General features: G+C 35.0%; 1 protein-coding gene across 8 annotated transcripts in view; it reads right to left on the bottom strand.

Annotated features, from left to right (window-relative positions):
- Positions 1 to 20,000, bottom strand: part of LOC106881306 (splicing regulator ARVCF) — a 339,837-nt gene that overhangs the window by 140,019 nt on the left and 179,818 nt on the right. For all 8 annotated transcript variants that reach the window (XR_016242633.1, XM_089355327.1, XM_089355329.1 and 5 more), the window contains one exon: positions 15,105 to 15,149. Coding sequence is in view for 7 of the 8 variants with exons in the window: in XM_089355327.1 (XP_089211453.1) it covers positions 15,105 to 15,149 (45 nt within the window). In the remaining variant the exon portion in view is untranslated. The remainder of the gene's footprint in view (positions 1 to 15,104; positions 15,150 to 20,000) is intronic.

Here is a 20,000-nt window from a genome sequence, read left to right as displayed (position 1 = left end):
GTGGTAATTGAATACTTAGAAAAACACTTTGCTCACCACAACACACGCGCACACACACACACACACACACACAAGGGAGACAACTATGGATTAAGTTAGGTGCATAAAATAAGAATCAATTTATATAGTCACAAAAAATAGTTTTTTTTTTCTTTACAAATATATTTTCTACTCTAGTTCTTGTTTTACAAATATACTTTCTACTTTAGCTCAAAATAGTTATAAGTTACCAAAGAAGAGTTCATTTGATCTACAAATAGACATAAAGCTACGCTATTTGCTCAACAGTTTATATTTTTGTGCAGATGATAAAATAATGGGGGGAAAAAAAGGGACATTTTTACATCAATCATGCATTAATTGACATAGCACTAGCAGACTTTGGAACTAAGTTGTTTCCAAGTTGGATGTCATTCCTAGAACCAAAACCTATTTTACTGGTGTGAAATATTTTATCTTTTACTAGTTTCAGACACTGGACAACAGCCATGCAGGGGTTACCACCTAAAAGGGTTTTAGTAGAATGAATCAACCCTAGTAACTATTTTAGAAATCTATTACTTATTCTGTCTCTCTTGCTGAACTGCTAAGTTACAGAGATGTAAACAAACCAACACCAGTTGTCAAGCAGTGGAAGTGGACAAGCACACATGTGACTGGCTTCTTTCAATTTCAGTCGACAAAATCCACTCACAAGCCTTTGGTTGGCCCAGGGCTATAGTAAAAGACACTTGCCCACGTGATTGGGAAGCAAACTTCTAACCACACAGCCATACTTGCCCCTTAGAAATGGAGATGATTTGTATTACTCTTTTGGCTTAAATAAAATGGACCAAGATAAATATTGACAACTCTTCTGCAACAGTTTGGACAACATAATCAGCGCTTTAACCCTTTGAGTACTAAGCTACTAGAGAGACTCCCTAGGTTCTACAATACAAACTTTTTGTTTTAAAGAAATATAAATTAAAACCTATCAAAATTTCATATTCTGAACCTTATTTGACTAAATTCATAATTTTCAAAAACATTTAAATGAAGGCAGTGCATGTCAGTTAAAATATGGTAACAAAAGGGTTTGTCCTAGTTGTCATACCCTTCAAATATTGTTAATTAACCCCTGGTTAGTAATAAGTAAGAAGACCAATGCTTAAAAGAATTCTTTCTCTGATCTGACCATCCTACCATTTTATTCAAACAGTATCTAAACCTGGAAAAAGCCAACAGTAAAAGCATCAAATCTTTGATCATGAAGCATCATCTTTGATGATCAGGAAGAGTCAAGGTTCCAACGAAGAGTCAAGGTTCCTATGCCAAATCTTATTCAGTGAGTTCACTTTGGGAAGAAGACCATGGGGGTTGTCCTCTCCGAAGATACAAGGACCAACTCAAAGCAACACTAAAAGCCACTGGAATTAAGCTCAAATCATTTGAAACACAAACCTGAGACTGTACCAAGTGGTGGCATCTCATCACCATCAGAAACAAAAACTGTGAAGCCACCAAAAGAGAAAAGGAAGAAATCAAATGACAGGCAAGAAAGGCTCGACACAATCAACCTCCACCAACATTGCCATGCAGTCAATGCCATCAAGTCTTCTATGCAAGAATTGGTGCTACAGTCATCAACAGTATCACCAAAAAGGAAACATTCAGCAAAGATGAAAATAAATGCTTGGATATGAAATAAAGCTGCTGCCACCACTGATGTACCAAAAAATTACATTATCCAAAATGTTTTACTTTTCTTTATTAAAGATGGATGTGGTTGGAGGAAAATTTGTATTATTTCTAACGGGATGAGTGACCAAATAGAGGCTCACTCTTACAGGCTTGTTTAAAGGCAGTTGTTTTAGTAACTTTGGTCAGCTTTTAGCAAAGCAATTAAACAGAGGCAACAGATTGATAGATATAAAATTTTGGAATCCAGAGATGCTGAGATTTTTTATTACATACTGAAAACATGCTGTTATCTATTCTGCTATTCCACGTCTAGCTGTGGTGTGTGTGTGTGTGTATGTGTAGTGCATGTAAGTAGTGTGGTGCACGAGTGTAGAGTAGTGTGATGTGACATGATTATAATGTGTGTGTCTCCGCATGCATGTGGTGCAGAGTGAGTGTAGTGTGCAAATGTGCATATTTCAGTGTGTATGGTATAGTGTGTGTGTGTGTGTGTGTGTGTGTGTGTGTGTGTGTGTGTGTGTGTGTGTGTGTGTGTGTGTGTGTATATATATATATATATATCATCAGCATCATCATCATCGTCGTCGTTTAACATTCGCTTTCCATGCTAGCATGGGTTGGACAATTTGACTGAGGACTGGTGAAACCAGATGGCTACACTAGGCAGGTGTGGCTGTGTGGTAAGAAGCTTGCTTCTCAACCATATGGTTCCAGGTTCAGTCCCACTGTGTGACACCTTGGGCAAATGTCTTTTACTATAGCCACAGGCTGACCAGAGCCTTGTAAGTGGATTTGGTAGGCAGAAATTGAAAGAAGCACACATATGTATGTAAGTATGCATATATGTACATGTGTGTGTGTGTGTGTGTGTGTGTTTGTCCCCCCATCATCACTTGACAAGTAATCTTGGTGTGTTTACATCACCATAACATTAGCAGTTCAGCAAAAGTGACTGATAGAATAAGTACCAGGCTTTAAAAAACAAGTACTGGGATCGATTCATTCGACTAAAAAAATTCAAGGCGGTGCCCCCAGCATGGCTGCAGTCTAATGACTGAAACAAAAAAATATGGTGGGGCAGCATATCTGTAGGTTGGACACAATGTTGCTGATGATATTATGATTTCAGATTTGCATGTGAATTGCTTTTATGCTTTAAGTTCTACATTCAGCGATGAAATTCCAAGAATGTTTCCATAGCAGTAAATATTGTAGTATGATGCAACTATATCAAAACTACATAATCTAAAATGTTTTACATTTCTTTACAAAGTGTGATTTGAGGGAAATTTGGCTGCTATTTCTAGCGGCTGGAGCGAGCACGAGTTTGTGGTTGGTTTGTAGGACATACCGCAGCAAAGAGACTATGTGTGTATGCAAGTGTTTGATCGAGTATTTCAAATTAGTTCACATTTAAGATTACTTTGTAGTATATACTCCAAAGGCTTCAGCCATCACCGCAGTTGTAAATTAATTAAATTTATTAGACACAGGAGACAGTTGTAAAAGTCTATCATATCTATTATACAACAGTACCACAGACAGTGCAATAAAGTTCGACTATATGCTGCCAATTCTTGTTCATTAACTTTCATCAGCAATTGGATATTTATACATTTTAAAGCCACAGTGAAATTGTACTTATAGCTCCTGACATTGGATGGAGCTCAATGCAGTCCTCTGGTTCATTGAATTTTTTCCAAACAGTTCGACTCATGCTAACATGGAAGATGGATGTTAGATGACGACGACGATAATGATACTGATAATGGATGCAGGTGTGACTGTGTGGCAAGAAGCTTGCTTTCCAACCACATGGTTCCGGGTTCAGTCTCACTGCTTGGCACCTTGGGTAAGTGTTTTCTACTATAACCTTAGGCCAACCAAAGCCTTGTGAATGGATTTGGTAGATGGAAACTGAAAGAAGACCACCTTATGTGTGTGTGTGTCCCTGTGGCTTAGTGGTTTGGCAGGAGAGACCGATAAAATAAGTATTAAGCTTACAAAGAATAAGTCCTGGGGTCAATTTGTTTGACTGAAACCCTTAAAGGCAGTGCTCCAGCATGGCCACAGTCTAATGACAAACAAATAACAGTAACTAAATCGGAGACTGATTGAATATCAGACATTTTCAAATTAGTTGTTAGAATTCTATTTTTTCCTGTTTTTAATTTTTGTACAAGGTCCTAAACTTGTTTAACCCTTTTGATACTGACACGCCTCAGACCATCTCCATTTCCCTGATACAAGCTCCCTATTTTGAACGGATCTAAATTAAAACCTTCCCATTAAAACTTCATGTTAATTGATGTTTGAAATGCAAGCTTAATAATGACAAAGTTACTTTAGTCAATTCGTCATCATTTTCAAGAGTAATTGAAACAACATAAATGCGGTAACAAGTGAGTTAAGAGGAATACAGATATTCACTCAAACACTTAATGATAATCCTACTCGTTTACTGATCCAAGCAGGTTGATGATGAGTTGTTGTCATTGTCATCACCATTGATTTTACGCCTGCTTTTTCTATTCAGGCGATATGGCATGGATGATACTTCTTGAAGCAGTACTCAATAGTCAGATGCCATTCCTGGTCCCAAACCATTGCTTGTTTTCAAGTGAGGTACTGTTTCCTATGGCTTTGTATTTCAAATAGCTGCAAGCATTTTATTTGTGGAAGTCACGAATATCACTACTGAAGCAGTGAAGACACACACACACACACACACACACACACACACACACATACACGCTGACATAAAATACTTCAATGCAACTTCTGCCTACCAAATTTCATTTGCAAGGCATTGGACAAACTGAGGCAATAATACAAGATGTTTGCCCAAAGAACCATGCAGTAGAACGGAGCCAAACCAGGTGGTTTCAGAGCAAACTTCTAAACCACATAGGTGTATGTGTGTGTGTGTGTGTGTTAACACAATGTAGTTGTATAAGTGAATACACATACAACAGCTGGCATGCCTGTGTGGTTAAGAAGCTTATGTCCCAACCACATGGCCTTGGGTTCAGTCCCACTATGCAGATCTTGAGCAAGTGTCTTCTATAATCCCAGGCTGAAGCCCCCAGGTGGAAACTGAAAGAAATCCATCATGCATGTCTGTTTGTGTGTTCGCCTGTACCCATCACTTGATATTACATGACAGCTGTAAACAAGCAAGTGATGTTGTTATGTTTCTATTCATTGGTAAGAACCCTGTTCGGTTGTGGGCAAATATTACCTTGTTTGGAAACAGGTGAGGGTAAGAAACAAGAAATGGCGTCCAGTCATAGAAAAGGTGCCTTGATGCATTCCATTTGACTGATGCAAGCAAGGAAAAGTGAACGTTAGCAGATAATGATAATGATAGTTGTTGATGGCAGCGTAATGGACAGAGAGGAAATAAGACTGCCTGACTTCAAAACCTTTCTCAATTTTATTAGCTATGTAATAAATGACAGAATAGTTATAATCTATTAATAGAAACTTGTTTGTTGACTGCTTACCTAAAACTTCTCTCTCTAACACAAATATAGTCCATAACAATAACAATAAAAGCAATGACACTCATTTCATTGACTGTTCGATATATACATACATATATATATATTGCCAGTACCGCCTGACTGGCCTTCGTAGGATTTTTGAGCGAGATTGTTGCCAATGCCCCTGGACTGGCTCTTGTGCAGGTGGCACATAAAATACACCATCTTGAGCATGGCTGTTGACAGTACTGCCTGACTGGCCTTCGTGCCGGTGACACGTAAAAGCACCCACTACACTCTCAGTGGTTGGCGTTAGGAAGGGCATCCAGCCGTAGAAACTCTGCCAAATCAGATTGGAGCCTGGTGTAGCCATCTGGTTTCACCAGTCCTCAGTCAAATCGTCCAACCCATGCTAGCATGGAAAGCGGACTTTAAACGACGACGATGATGATGATGATGATATATATATGACAATTTTGAAAATGATGATTTCTCACACAAGTAGAAGGCTTCAAATTTGGAAGTGTCATAGTGTTGGTTGTATTAACTTCAATACTTTGGACAATTACTTTATTTAAGGCAGAGTTCACCTCAGCAGGTTTTAACAGTCATCATACAAAGTCATAGCTAAATGTCACAAAGCATTCTGCATATGCTCTAGTGAATCAGCAAATTCTCTGCATTTATTTTTGGGAAAATTATAATAGAAATAATGATTTTTAACAGTCACAGTTTGAACTTCGGCAGAATTTCAATTCAGTGTGTAAAAAGTTGGAGGAAATGTTGCTAAGAATTTTTGTCTGACACAGTAATGATTCTGTCAGCCGGCCACCTTGATCATAACAATAATAATGATAATAATAATAATAATAATAATAATCATAATAATAATAGAGGTAACTCGAACATGGAGCCTAAAAACAGAAACAATTCCTATCATCATAAATGCATTAGGTTTGAAAAAAAAGACATTCAGACAAATACATAACAAAAACACCAGGACTTACAAGTATATACAACATACAGAAAATAGCACTACTAGGCACCGCATACATCCTATGTAAAACACTTTCAATACAGTGAAAATAAGAGCACTACAACAAACCACAGCACATACCCAAGGCGCACAAAGCTGTGCTCGGCAGTGCAGTGAAAGCACGTTATAAAAATAAGACTATAATGATAATAATAATTCATTCTACTATAGGCACAAGATTGGAAATTTTGGGGGAGAGGACTAGTCAATTACATTGACCCCAGTGTTTCACTGGTACTTAATTTATTGACACCAAAAGGCTAAGAGGCAAAGTTAACCTTAGTGGAATTTGAACTCAGAACATAGTGATAGGTGAAATACTGCTATGCATTTCACCCAGCAGCTGAACAATTCTGCCACATCATCACCTTGAATAATAATGATAATCCTTCCTACTAAAGGCACAAGGCCTGAAATTTGGTGGGAGGGTGTAATTAATTACATTGACACCAGTGTTCAACTGGCACTTATTTCATTGACCCCGAATGGATGAAAGGCAAAGTTTACTTCAGTGGAATTTTAAATCAGAACATAAAAACAGGCAAAATACCACTAAGCATTTTGCCCAACATGTTAACAGTTCTGCCAGCTTGCCACTTTAATAATGATAATAATAATAATAATAATAATAATAATAATAATAATAATAATAATAATAATAATAATTCATTTTACTATTGCAGCGGTTCCTAACCTGTGGTCCACAAACTAAATTCAAAATTTCACACACACACATATATATACATATAAAGATGAGCATATTAAAAGGGTTCCTTGGGAAAACTCATTTAAATAAAAGGGGTCTTTGGTAGTGAAGAGGTTGGAAACCACTGTACTATAGGGACAAGGCCAGAAAATCTGGTGGGAGGGGACTAGTTGAATATATAAACCCCATTCAGCTAGTATTAATAATGATATTATTATTATTATTATTTGTAACACAGAATCAAGGCCTGAAATTTGACAGAGAGGAATAGTTGATTATACCACCTCCTGTACTTGATGATATTTCACTTTATTGACCCTGCAGGGAATGAATAACAAAGTTGACCATGGCATGATTTGAGCTCAAAACCTGAATAAAGGTTACAAAGTATTTTGACTAATGCTATTTTGTCAATCAGTCTGATGATGATGATAATTATAATAATAATAATAATACTTTCAACTATAGGCACATGGCATGAAATTCAGGGTAAAGGAACAAGTTGATTATATTGACTCCAATGCTTAATGAGTACTTATTTAGACACCAAAAATAAAAGGAAAGTACGAACTTGGATGGTAAAACCAGAAGGGAAGCTACTAAGCATTTGTCCAGCATGCTAATGATTCTACCAGCTTGCCATCTTAATAATAAAAATAATAATCCTTTCTACTACAGGTACAAGGCCAGAAATTTTGGGGAGCGGGGTTAGTCAATTACATTGATTTCAGTGCTCAATTGATACTTATTTCATCGACCCCAAAAAGATGAAAGGTAAAGTCAAACCATCACAGAATTTGAACTCAGAATGTAAAGACAGATGAAATACTGCTAAGCATTTGTCCAGCATGCTAATGATTCTATCAGCTTACTATCTTAATAAAATTCATAATTTTGTTTTAATGGGTGCAAAGTTAATATCTGCAATGTTTCTTTTGTCAGTAAAACAAATCCCAGTATAATATTGTTGAAACGTTTTGTTGATTTCTCTTTTAACATTTGAAACTTTATAATCATGGAAATAAGAAAAAAATACATCAAACTATCTTCTCTAAAATACAGCACCTATATCAACTTAATCACTTAGTAATGGTGGTGCTAAAAGTAGTAATAGTAGTAATAATAGTAACAATAGCAGCATTGATAACAGAGCTGATGTAAAACACACCTCTCACCCTTTAGTCAGTTTGGCTGAAACCCAAACCACTTGACCTTTCCAATATCCAGCTAGATCATCTAAAACTGAAGTGTTGATTGATCTGATCAAACGCCGCTCAAGTAATATATAGTGATTCTAAGTGCTAATAATTTATATTCAACTTTTGTTTGCTTTCAAATGCTCTCTCTCCATTGCTATATTTAATAAAAAATGCACATGCCTTTGGCAGAGCAGTATTGGCGTCAAGATACACATCATAGTTGCATAGAAATGCAATTCAGTTAGTAAAAGAATACCTAAGTTTTACAAGCAGTAGTTACTGTTTTGAAGACCACAACTCTACACTCACCCCCATATACCTCTTAACATATAGAATCCTTTCTTCATTCTCTATTAGAACTTCAAAGTATATTTTACCAAAGTATATTCCAGGTGTGGCTCTGTGGTAAAAAGTCTGTTTTCTAATCATGTGGTCTTGGGTTTAATCCCACTGCATGCTACCTTGTGCAAGTATCTTCCACTACGGACTATCATGTGTGCATCCATGCGTGTGTGTGTAAAAAAGAAAATGCAAAAATTTTTATGTTGGAAAAGATATACTTTTATGAAATAAAATATTTACATAGTTGCCTGGCTAACCATGACTAATTAGTTAGTCATGACTAGCGCAAGCGAAACAAGTTGGCTATGGAAATTCTATTTCAGAAAATACTTATCTTTCATTTGTTTCAGTAATTAGACTGCAACCATACTGGGGCACCACCTTGAAGAATTTTAATCAAATGAATCAACCCTGATATTTCTTTATTTTTAAAGTCTGGCACTTATTCTATTGGTCTCTTCGGCGAAACTGCTAAACTATGGGCATATAAACATACCAACACCAGTTGTCAAGCAGTAGTAGAAGGCAAACAGAGACACAAAGAGATATCTGTATATTTACAATGAGGCTCTTTTAGTTTCCATCTACCAAATTCACTCACAAGGCCTTGGTCAGCTCAAGGTGCCACACAGCAGGACTGAACCTGGAACCATATGGTTAGGAAGCAAACTTCTTACCACACAGCCATACCTGCACCTAATTTTACTCTTTTACATGCTTCAATCATTTGACTACAGCTATGCTGAAGCATCGCCTTTAATGAAAGAAATTGATCCCAGGACTTATTCTTTGTAAGCCTAGTACTTATTCTATTGGTCTCTTTTGCCGAACCACTAAGTTTTGGGGACATAAACACAACACATTGGTTGTCAAGTGATGGTGGAGGGACAAACACACACACACACACACAAATGTGTATATGCTTTCAGTGCAAATGATTTTTTTATACAGCGCTGTTTTTACAATCCTGTAAATAATAATAATGGTATTTTTTTATATAACCTTAAAGCGACCACCGTGCAATGACTAAGGAAAATGGTCTAATAAAGGGATGTGGGTTCGACTCCTACGCAGATAGGAAAGCCTTCTTTTTTTCTGTCGAGGGCTTATATACCCTTTTATTAGACTATTTTCTTTAGTCATTGCATGGTGATTACCATAAGCTTTAACTTTATATAAAAAAAATACCATTATCATTTACAGGATTGTAAAAACGGCGGTGTATAAAAAAAAACCCATTTGCACTGAAAGCATATAGAAAAACAAACATGAACTTTTATAGTTCTTGAATTTGACAGAAAAAGGGAGGCTGATTTGCTGGTGTAAAGGTAACACAGTTGTGGGTTTGACTCCCACGCGGATAGGAAAGCCTTCTTTCTGTGAAGGGCTTATATGCCCCTTTATTAGACTATTTTCCTTAATCATTGCATGGTGATTGCCATAAGCTTTAAGCTTATAGAAAAAAAAATACCATATATATATATATATATATATATATATATATGGTAATCATCATAATCATCGTCGTTTAACATCCGCTTTCCCATGCTAGCATGGGTGTTTTTATATATATATATATATATATATATATATATATATACACACACACACACACACACATACACACAACAAGCTTCTTTCAGTTTCCATTGACTAAATCCACTCACAAGGCTTTGGTTGGCCCAAGGCTATAGTAGAAGACACTTGTCCAAGGTGCCACGCAGTGAGACTGAACAGGGAACCATGTGGTTGGGAAGCAAGCTTCTTACCACACAGCCATACCTGTGCCTATTTGTATATTTTTTCCAACATACAATTTCTGTGCTTTTCCTCGGAATTTTTTCCTTGAACCTTTTCACTATATATATATACATACATATATACATATACACACACTCACATACATATATGTATACATCTGTGTGTGTGTGTGTGTGTGGCTTTGTGTTTGTTCTCCAACCCATCACTTGACATCTGTTCGTTTGTTTACACCCCCCATAACTTAGATGTTCAGCAAAAAGAGACCTATAGAATAAGTACCATGCTTACAATAAATACTGGAATCAATTGCTTTGGCTAAACCCTTCAAGATGGTGCCTCAGCATGGCCGCAGTCCAAAGACCGAAACAAGTAAAATATAAAAGATAATGAGGCTTTGGTGTTATATCAAGATATCCCTCGGTATTATTGGCAGCATCCCAGTTGAAATAAAATGTCAGAGAAGCAAATGCTTCAAGACTAAAATACATCTTGGTAGTAGCAACAACCCTTCAATTAGTGTTTAGTGTTCAGTGAAAACATATTCTCACCTCATGCACTTATTTTAAGAGACTGAGAAATGTTATTGCAAAAACACTACTACTAAGTATCTTAAAAACCAATTTCCTCTTCACACATAAAAAGCCAAAATATCTGGTATTCGCGAAAGCATGAATATGTGTGAGTGCATGTGTAATATACACATACATACAAAGTATTATGCAGCATACATTATTATAAAACTTGTTTATATAGTAGTAATTAGCTTCAATTATAATTTTACTGTTGAAACACTAATTTCATAAAAGAAATAATGTTTATACACAAACTGCTAAAAAGATGTTAACTATCTGAATTGGCAAACAAATCTAAACAACTCTCGAGGAAGTGCTTATGTTACTAAGGTGCATGTTTACTTTTTACAATAACAAACATTACATTAAATGAAAACTACTTATAAAAAAAAATAATAAAAATAATAACACGGAAAATAATTATGTCTGACAACATTCCAGAAAGTCGTAACATATTTTGTTTTCTTTTCAAAATGGTTCTTAAGTTAGAAAGACATTTTGAAAATTATAATAATAACCACTATGCTTTGGACATTTTAAGAAGTGAAGATTGTAGCTAAAGGATGAAGCAGAGTGATTCCACATGGAATGTGATAAGAAAATCAATGGACCCATGAGTACAACTTTTATAATAAACAACTGCTGCTAAATAGACAAAATGCCATGAATTTTGGGGAGAGGGTAAGCTAATTAAACCAGCCCCACTACTTAAAGGCAAAGTTGACCTGGAGGGATTTGAGCACAGAAACGTAAAGAGCTGGAACAAATACCATACAGCATTTTATTTTATAATTCTGCCAATCGACCATTCTGAGAATAATAACTAAAGGTGGTTGTAGTGATGATGAGTTCAAATCCAATGAAGGTCAACCTTTCTTTTTCTTTCTAGATTCAAAAATTAAAGTATTGGTCAAGTACTGAGGTTGGTTTAATTGACAAACCCCTTCTCATAAAAAATTTTGGCACTGTGTTGAATTAGAAACAATTACTATTGTTACAAATATCACATCAACAGGACCTGGGAGAGAAGGCCTTTTTTTATCAGAAACATATGACAGTGCAGTAAAATCCAAAGGGATAGTGAGGCAGAGCTGAAAAAGCAGGCATTCAAATAGAGCAGTGTTTCAACCATTTTTTACCGATGGACCCCTTTGATAACTAGTTTACCTCTGTTGGACCCCCATAGCCATTTTATGCTTAAAAATTAGTCTTATAGATACACCTTTTAAAGTTCTTGTTTTGTTTTTTCATACATTAACTTGTGTAGGTTGAACTATGTAAAATGTTAGAGAAAGAAACTTAGCCTTCTTACATTAAATACATCAAAAGCAAAATTTTTTCATGAATCCTTAATATACTACTGTGAATCCTCAATTTTGCTTGCATTAATCCCCAAAAACCTTACATGGAACCCCCCGCCCTCCTGGGGCCATATACAGATCCTGGTTGAGAACTACTGAACTAGAGAGAAGAAGAAAAGACAGCTCAGATTTAAGAATGGCAGAGAAAAGTTGTTGATGGCTTGTGCTCTATAGAAAGTGAAGAACTTAAGGAGTGGTAAAGAATATTGTTGTATTAGAAATGTGTGCTTAATATAAGTGACAATAAATATATTACTTATGTACAAAAGGAAGCTTGTGGGGGCCATTAATAAACCTTAGAGAGTTAATAAAGCATGGGATAAGTATGTCTGTTGGCACATGCTCCATTTTAACCCTTTCTTGAAACACTCATCCTCCCCATTCTATGAAGCAAACTCATTTTCAAGTGATCTTAAAATAAAATTAAAACCTTCCATCAAAATCTCGTGCCTATGTTCTAAACACCAGCTTAATAACGAAAGTTATTTTAATAATTCCTTCATTATTTTTCAAACAAATTGAAACAAAAGCAGTTTATTTCAACAGAAATATGGTAATGAGAACATCTAAAAAGTTTTCTAATCATAAAAAGAGTATGAAGGGACAAAATAAGAGGCTCTCATTCTAAACTCAAGTGAACACTTTGCTGTTGTCAGGTTTAGCAACAGTGCTCTCACTGAAGTTGACAGAGGTGAAAAACCATTGTGAGTAATGAAAGAGAATAAATCTCTGGTAGAAACATTGAATGTGCAGAGTTCTTAAATGTTTCAGTGACCATTAGATCCAGTACTCTAGATACATTAATAGAGCATCATAGATTCAATTCTCGATCAATTTCAGCATTTGATCAGCATTCTACTCAGTAACATCCCATTTTCTAAACTTTATAATAATCACAGTTTTGAAACTTAAAAACATATAGTTCCAATTCTAATGGTAATAGACTTGCTGTTTCATCCAAGGTTAGTCCTGAGTAAGGGAATATAAGTTTGAAGTAATTCCAGCTGTGAAGATCACGTTTTGTTTTTGCATAACTTGGACTACAATATTCAATTTGTCTTCCTCTTTTAACTCTTTAGCATTCAGATTATTCTATCAAATGTAATATTTAATTATATTGTTTTGAATTAACTCTTTAGTATTCAGGTTACTCTGTCAAATGTATGCCTTTTTATTCCCATTGGTTTGAATTAATTATGCATTATCTTGTAACTGAGATTTCGAAGATGTGATTGTTTATGTCAAATTGTAGGGTAGGTGTGAGAGGCCAGATCTAGCTAGTTTAAACACAAAACATATAGAAAATTTTGGCTGGATATGACCTGTTTAAATGCTAAAGGGTTTATCACGCAGTACCTCGTAGCTTTGAGATTTTGATGATGTGATTGTAGAGTAAATGTATGAGATCAGATCTGGTCAGTTTGAACATGAAACAGGTAGGATATTCGGGCAGGATGAGGCCAGTTTAAATGCTAAAGGGTTAAAGTATTAGAATGTAGTTTGAGGGAGATTAAATTGCTGCTTCTAGTCAATCAAGTTATACAGGTGCTATCTCAGTAGCTTACGAAGAGACATTTGATGCTGCTCTGTTGAATACACTGAACAATAGCAGCATAGAAGCTACCTCCACATCTGGTTCACAAGACTGTGTACAGTAAATTTCAAAATGTTTTCCATCTACAGCACAGTGAATACAATATAAGCCCTTTTGAAAGCAACCCACCTGAAATTACCCTTAGCCCTACAATACAAACTTCTTGCTTAAAAGTAATCAAAAGTAATATCTTTTATCAAAATTTTATATAAATTAATGATCAAAACATTAGCTTAATACAGTTATTTCACTAAATTATTTTTTTAAAACAAAGACTGAATTTCCGCAAAAATATGGTAACAAAAGAGTTGAAATGTTATGGAACACCAACTTTTAATTTAAAAGTTTAATGCATAAAACAAAAGAGCGAGTACTGAATAAGTTTTAAAGAGAGACATGTATATATAAGCATTGTACTTTGTCACAAAGGAAGACATGCAATAGTGTAAAGAAGGTTGCTCCCCAATTACATGGTTTCAGATTCATTCAATCTCACCGTGTGGCACCTTGGACAAGTGTCTTTAATTATAGCCATCCTCTGGGGCAACACTTTTACCATTTTGTCTGCTGGGACCATGAGGTGGTCTGAATTGCAGGAAATTGCATGTTCCATGCTTTAATATAAAGTTACCCCACATAAACAACTTTGGCCTGTCATCTGAATGTTTGTCTATTTTCATAAAATCGAGACAAATCTGTATTTTTATTTATTTAAATCTGGATTTAGCTTCAGCTGATGGACTGACATTTTTCTTGCCCAAGAACAATGTAATCCTCACTGAAGGAGATAAGGATAGATTTGCTAGACCAAAATATTTCCCTCCAATGTCATTGAAAGTCTAGGCTGATCAAAGCCTTTGTGAATGGGTCTGGTTAACAGAAATCCAAAGCTTATCATGTGTGTGTGTGTGTGTGTGCGTGTCGGGTTGTTTCGATTCCCATAAGTTAGCAGTTTGGCAAACGAGACCTATATAATAAGTACCAGACTTGAACAATAAAAATAATACTGGGGTTGATTTGTTCAACTAAATTCTTCAAGGTAGTGCCCCAGCATGGCTGCAAACCAGTGACTGAAACAGGTGAAAGATAAAAGATAAATCCCAGCATTATTTGACTGATCTCAAAAAGTTGCAATACACCTGGGGATAATACAAGGTATAATTGCTGTAAATGACTTTTCTGTGTGTGTCAACAATAAGATAGAGTCAGCATAAGAAATATGATATTTTCAGTTTCTTAAAACGGAAGAAACTGTCACATATATGATAACCACAAGGTTAGTGTAATACACATCCTCATTAACAAAATATCAATTATAAGACAACCAGCATTAACAAAATAACTCTAAACATGAGCAATATTTACCGTGAATATCCGAAATTCATTGTTCCGCGTTCTTCTAAAGCTCTCCTGTGAAAAGAAGAAAAAAAGTAATATATTAGTATTAATATAAACCAATCAAACATTAATAGTACAATAAATAATTTATTTATCCCTTGTGTATTAAAGTGGAAAAATCCACATCAACTGAGTCTAAGTAGAAAAAATAAGCTTTTATCATCAATTTTTTTAGTAATCCATCTGAAAATGTTTGGTGATTATCAAATAAAATCTGTATATTAGTACTGCTGGTTTCGAGTCATAATTTTTCCCTGTCATATATCATTTGTTGACAGACTCAAAATTACATCATAAGAGGGCCTATCACAATTTTCTAATAAAACTTAATAGGAAGGCCTTTATATGGTCCATTAGACCTGCTGGAAATAATAACCAAATCTCTTTCAAAGCAAACTATACATTAAAAGTAAAATAATAGAAAAATAAAAAGTCTGATTAAAAAAAGGATAGGAAGGTTATGGTTGGAATGGCACAGATCATAGTTGACCTAGGGCGAAACAACTACCATCTCAATCTAAGGAAACAGATGCGATGGTGGGGGTAGGGTGGGGCATTTAATAAGCTCAATAAAGCAGTTAAATTTACCCCTTAACAAATCTTTTAGTGTCTTTTTTTTTTTGCTTGTTTTAAATCAACAGTGCTTGTATCAAGTACTATATCTTTAGTACTTAACTAATTTACAACAAACAGTGAGTCACACAAGAAAGATGGAGTGAATATTATTTGAATACAGGTTAACTTCATTACAACAACGAATATCTTCAATGTCTTATAAGCTGGAGTTGTGAGTTATTGTACAGGATTTTGAGTATCATCATCATCATCATCATCATCATCGTTTATCGTCCGCTTTCCATGCTAGCATGGGTTGGACGATTTGACTGAGGACTGGTGAAACCAGATGGCTACACCAGGCTCCAATCTGATTTGGCAGAGTTTCTACAGCTGGATGCCCTTCCTAACGCCAACCACTCAGAGAGTGTAGTGGGTACTTTTACGTGTCACCCGCACGAAAAGGCCAGTCAGGCGGTACTGGCACTATGTCAAATCTGCTCAAAGGATGTACCAGTACAAGTGATATACAATGACAACTCCAGTCAATGCATACATGTACGCATACCTGCCTGATTGAACCTGTTCCTCTCTCAAATCTCCCTTCTGTCCTACTTCTTGGACCACTGTCACCTTCAATGACCACCTCTATCACTGAACTCCACCCAGATTACCACTGAAACTCTGTATTATTTAGATTACCATTTCCTGGATCTTACAGCACACTGTTGTTCATTTGTATCAATATTTCAGAGTTAGGAAACAAATTGTAGATTGTCATAATAAGCTAAACTCTGAATTGAAATTATATTTCCAACATTTTTTTTTTGCTTTTCAACACATCATTTTAACTTTACAGTAGTTATTTCTGAAGGCACATGGTTTAGTGTTTAGAGTATTCAGCTCACGATTGCAAAGTTGGGAGTTCAATTCCCAGCAAGGTGTTGTGTCATTGAGCAAAACACTTTATTTCATGTTGCTTCAGTCCACTCAGCTAGCAAAATTGAGTAGTATCTGTATTTCAAAGAGCCAGCCTTGTCACACTTTCAGGGAGATTCTGTGTGACAGAATCTCCCAGAAAACTTTGTTAAGAGTACACATGTCTGGAGTGATCAGCCACATGCATGTTAATTTCATGAGCAGGCTGTTCTGCTGATTGGATCAACTGAACCCTCGTTGTTCTAACCAATGGAGTGCCAATTTAAATTATTTCTGAAGTTGCAAAAAGAAAAAAACAAAAAAAAAAACTGGTTTTTAGATATTAAAAACACTGTATATAATAAAACCCACCTTTTTCTTTTTATTACTACATGAAAATAATGACCTGTGCCTCTTTATTAATTAGCCTGTTTGATACCAACCTGCCTAAGACCATCCCAGCTTCTATGACACAAACTTCTTGTTCTAAAGTGATCTAAATTAAAACTTTCCATCAAAATTTCATGTTAATTTTTGTTTCAAGTACCAGCTTACTGATGACAAAGCTTTTCCTATTAATTTTTTTAATTATTTTCAAAATTAATTGAATCAAAAGCAACATAGTTTAACAGAAATATGTTAACAAAAGGGTTAAATAATCACTCTCAATTTCCAAACTACTTTGTGTCCATTTTTACATAGCTAATTATCTATCTATTTACAGGTCCAACAAATAATGGTTATGACTGCCGATGACTGAGAATCCAGAGACATTCAAAATTGTCTCCCTTATTTGCTTCGCCTGACACAAATGTGAGCTAACTTTCTAATCGTTATTTTTCCTAATTACTGTATTTAAAGTAGTTATTTCTGACACTATAATCAAACACACCTTTTTATAACGTAAATATGTAGTCATAACCAATTTTATAATAAATCTCATACACTATATATTGTTCTGAAATGTTATGTACCTTTACAAGCAAGCAGTTGATTACAATATATGCATCAGATTAGGTAAATATGCAGCTGATTAGAATGAATTAAAGTAGGGTCAGCAAACTTCATATATCATTGATGAGTGGAATTAAATTTCATGGTTATTCCAGAAATGATGTCAAATATCTATCAAAAATTATAATTTGTATTTTCTGCAAGTCATGTTGAATAATATAACCGAATAAAAATTCAGTCATATTATATTGATATAGTTGGAATATATGTGAAATATGTTTGGTGAATACTAGATACTGCATCGATATTTGGATAGAAATAAATGAATTTTAGCCTTAAATTACCACTCTCTTCCAAAGTCAGTTCATTAATAATTCAGCACCCTTAATGTCCAAAATCATTTCAGGTGTTTATAGCACCTGGAAAAACCACATAGGCCACTATCAGTCAATAATGGCCACTTTCCTAACACCTAGATTACAGAATCTTCATTCATCTTTTGATACGACAAAGGTCTATGACATCTACTCTGAACCTACAGCATTTAATTTACCAAGAGTTACATGTCATCAACATCAATCCTGGTTTTTCAAAACTGATTTACCAAAATCCAAACAGCAATGGAAGATCAAATAGCATAAGACATCTTTTTTAGGTTGTTCTTTATAGATTCATATAATTTTCAGATTAAACCATTTCCTAATATGACAATAGTTGAAAAAATGCACATGAAAATCACATGAAAGACTGCAATATAATTCTAGTGGCCATGAAGGCAAGAGGGAAATAAAATGAGAGAGAGAGAGAGAGAGAGAGAAGGGGGTATAAAGAGCAATATATTGCTGAATATCATGAATATCACAAAACTTTCAGTGATTACAATTGATTACCCACAACAATTTTAATAGACATAATTTGCTACTAAGAAAAGATGCTGCTTGAATATGCAGTGTGTGTATGTATATATATATATATATATACACACATACATGATTGTATAAATACATACATGTACTTACATACATCATGAATATATATGTATGTATATATATATATATATATATATATATATATATATATATATCGCAAACTCAGAGAGAATAGCAAGGAAAAGTGAGAGACGCACAAAAACTCAGGCTACACACAACTTTGACGGTATTCCCAATATTAGAAATGCAAAATAAATAGATATACAAATAAATAAAAAGAAAACATAAAAAAGAAAAAAAAACCCAGCTAAGAATAGGTAGCTAGGAGGAAATTCTGTCACCTTTGTAGCATTCTTGATAGATGTATTATAAATAGACAAAGTTATTGCAAATCTAAAGAGAAAGCAAAACAGCAAGACAACAAACACACACACACACACATATAGCAAGAATAAATGCTCTTGATTCAGAATCCATATGTTACTTGTAACACTGGCTTGGCTGGCACAGTTGTTCCATGACATACCTTAATTAAGTCAGAGTAAAAACAAAACAAAAAAAATATCATGCATAGAGGACAGAGTTACAGTTATTCGATAACCAATCTTTCTTTCTCCTACTATGTCTCTCTCTCCCACTCTATTCCTCTACCCCAAAGTATTAGAGTTATTCCAGGTTTCACAGAGCTAGTACAAATTTATAAAGCGCTTTCTTATCTTATGCTTTGTTGTGTGTGTGTGTGTGTTTGTGTTTTCTCTCTCTCTCTTTCTTCCTTCAAAGCATTGAAAAATATTCAACTGTTGCTGAAGTTACTGTTAGAAATAGTTGGCACAATTACACACACACAACAGAGTGTATAGCGATAGACTCAAACTCTTGTTACAGAGAGAACTATAACAACAATATGTAATAACTATGCAACATATTTACCATTCTCTTCACAAAAAACATAAGTGAAATTTTTGCAATTGTGTGTGTGTGTTCAGAATTTATTGTCTGTGCACAACCTTACACGAAGGAGTATGTATGGGCAAGCGTGCACATGTTTGGATTTGGTGTGTGCATTTGTGCATTTGAGCATATACATTTGGGCAAGAGCATGTGTATGTGTGCATGAACAAATGTGCATGCATATATAGACTAATGTGTGGATGCAGGTTTTGGCCAAAGTGTGTGAACATATTTGCACACATGTTAAGGCGAATGTGTATGCACATGCTTAGAAAAGTGTACATGAAATGCATAGGTGAATGTGTGCACGTGTTCAAGGAAATGTTATGCATCTATAGGTAAAGTATGTTTGTATATAGATAAACATATACATGTGTGCATGTGCAGATAAATGTGTGCATGTGCAGATAAACATGTGCATGTAAAGACTAATGTATGTGCATATATATGAGCAAAAATGTGCATACATGTATGAACAAATGAGTATGTATGTATATGAGCATATGCATGTATGTATGAACAAACGTGTGTCAGCATTTGTGTGTATGAATATGAA

Source organism: Octopus bimaculoides, chromosome 7 (assembly GCF_046866305.1).
Source record: "Octopus bimaculoides isolate indiv1 chromosome 7, ASM4686630v1, whole genome shotgun sequence".
Lineage (NCBI taxonomy): Eukaryota > Metazoa > Mollusca > Cephalopoda > Octopoda > Octopodidae > Octopus > Octopus bimaculoides.
This window is presented reverse-complemented; position numbering and strand designations above follow the sequence as displayed.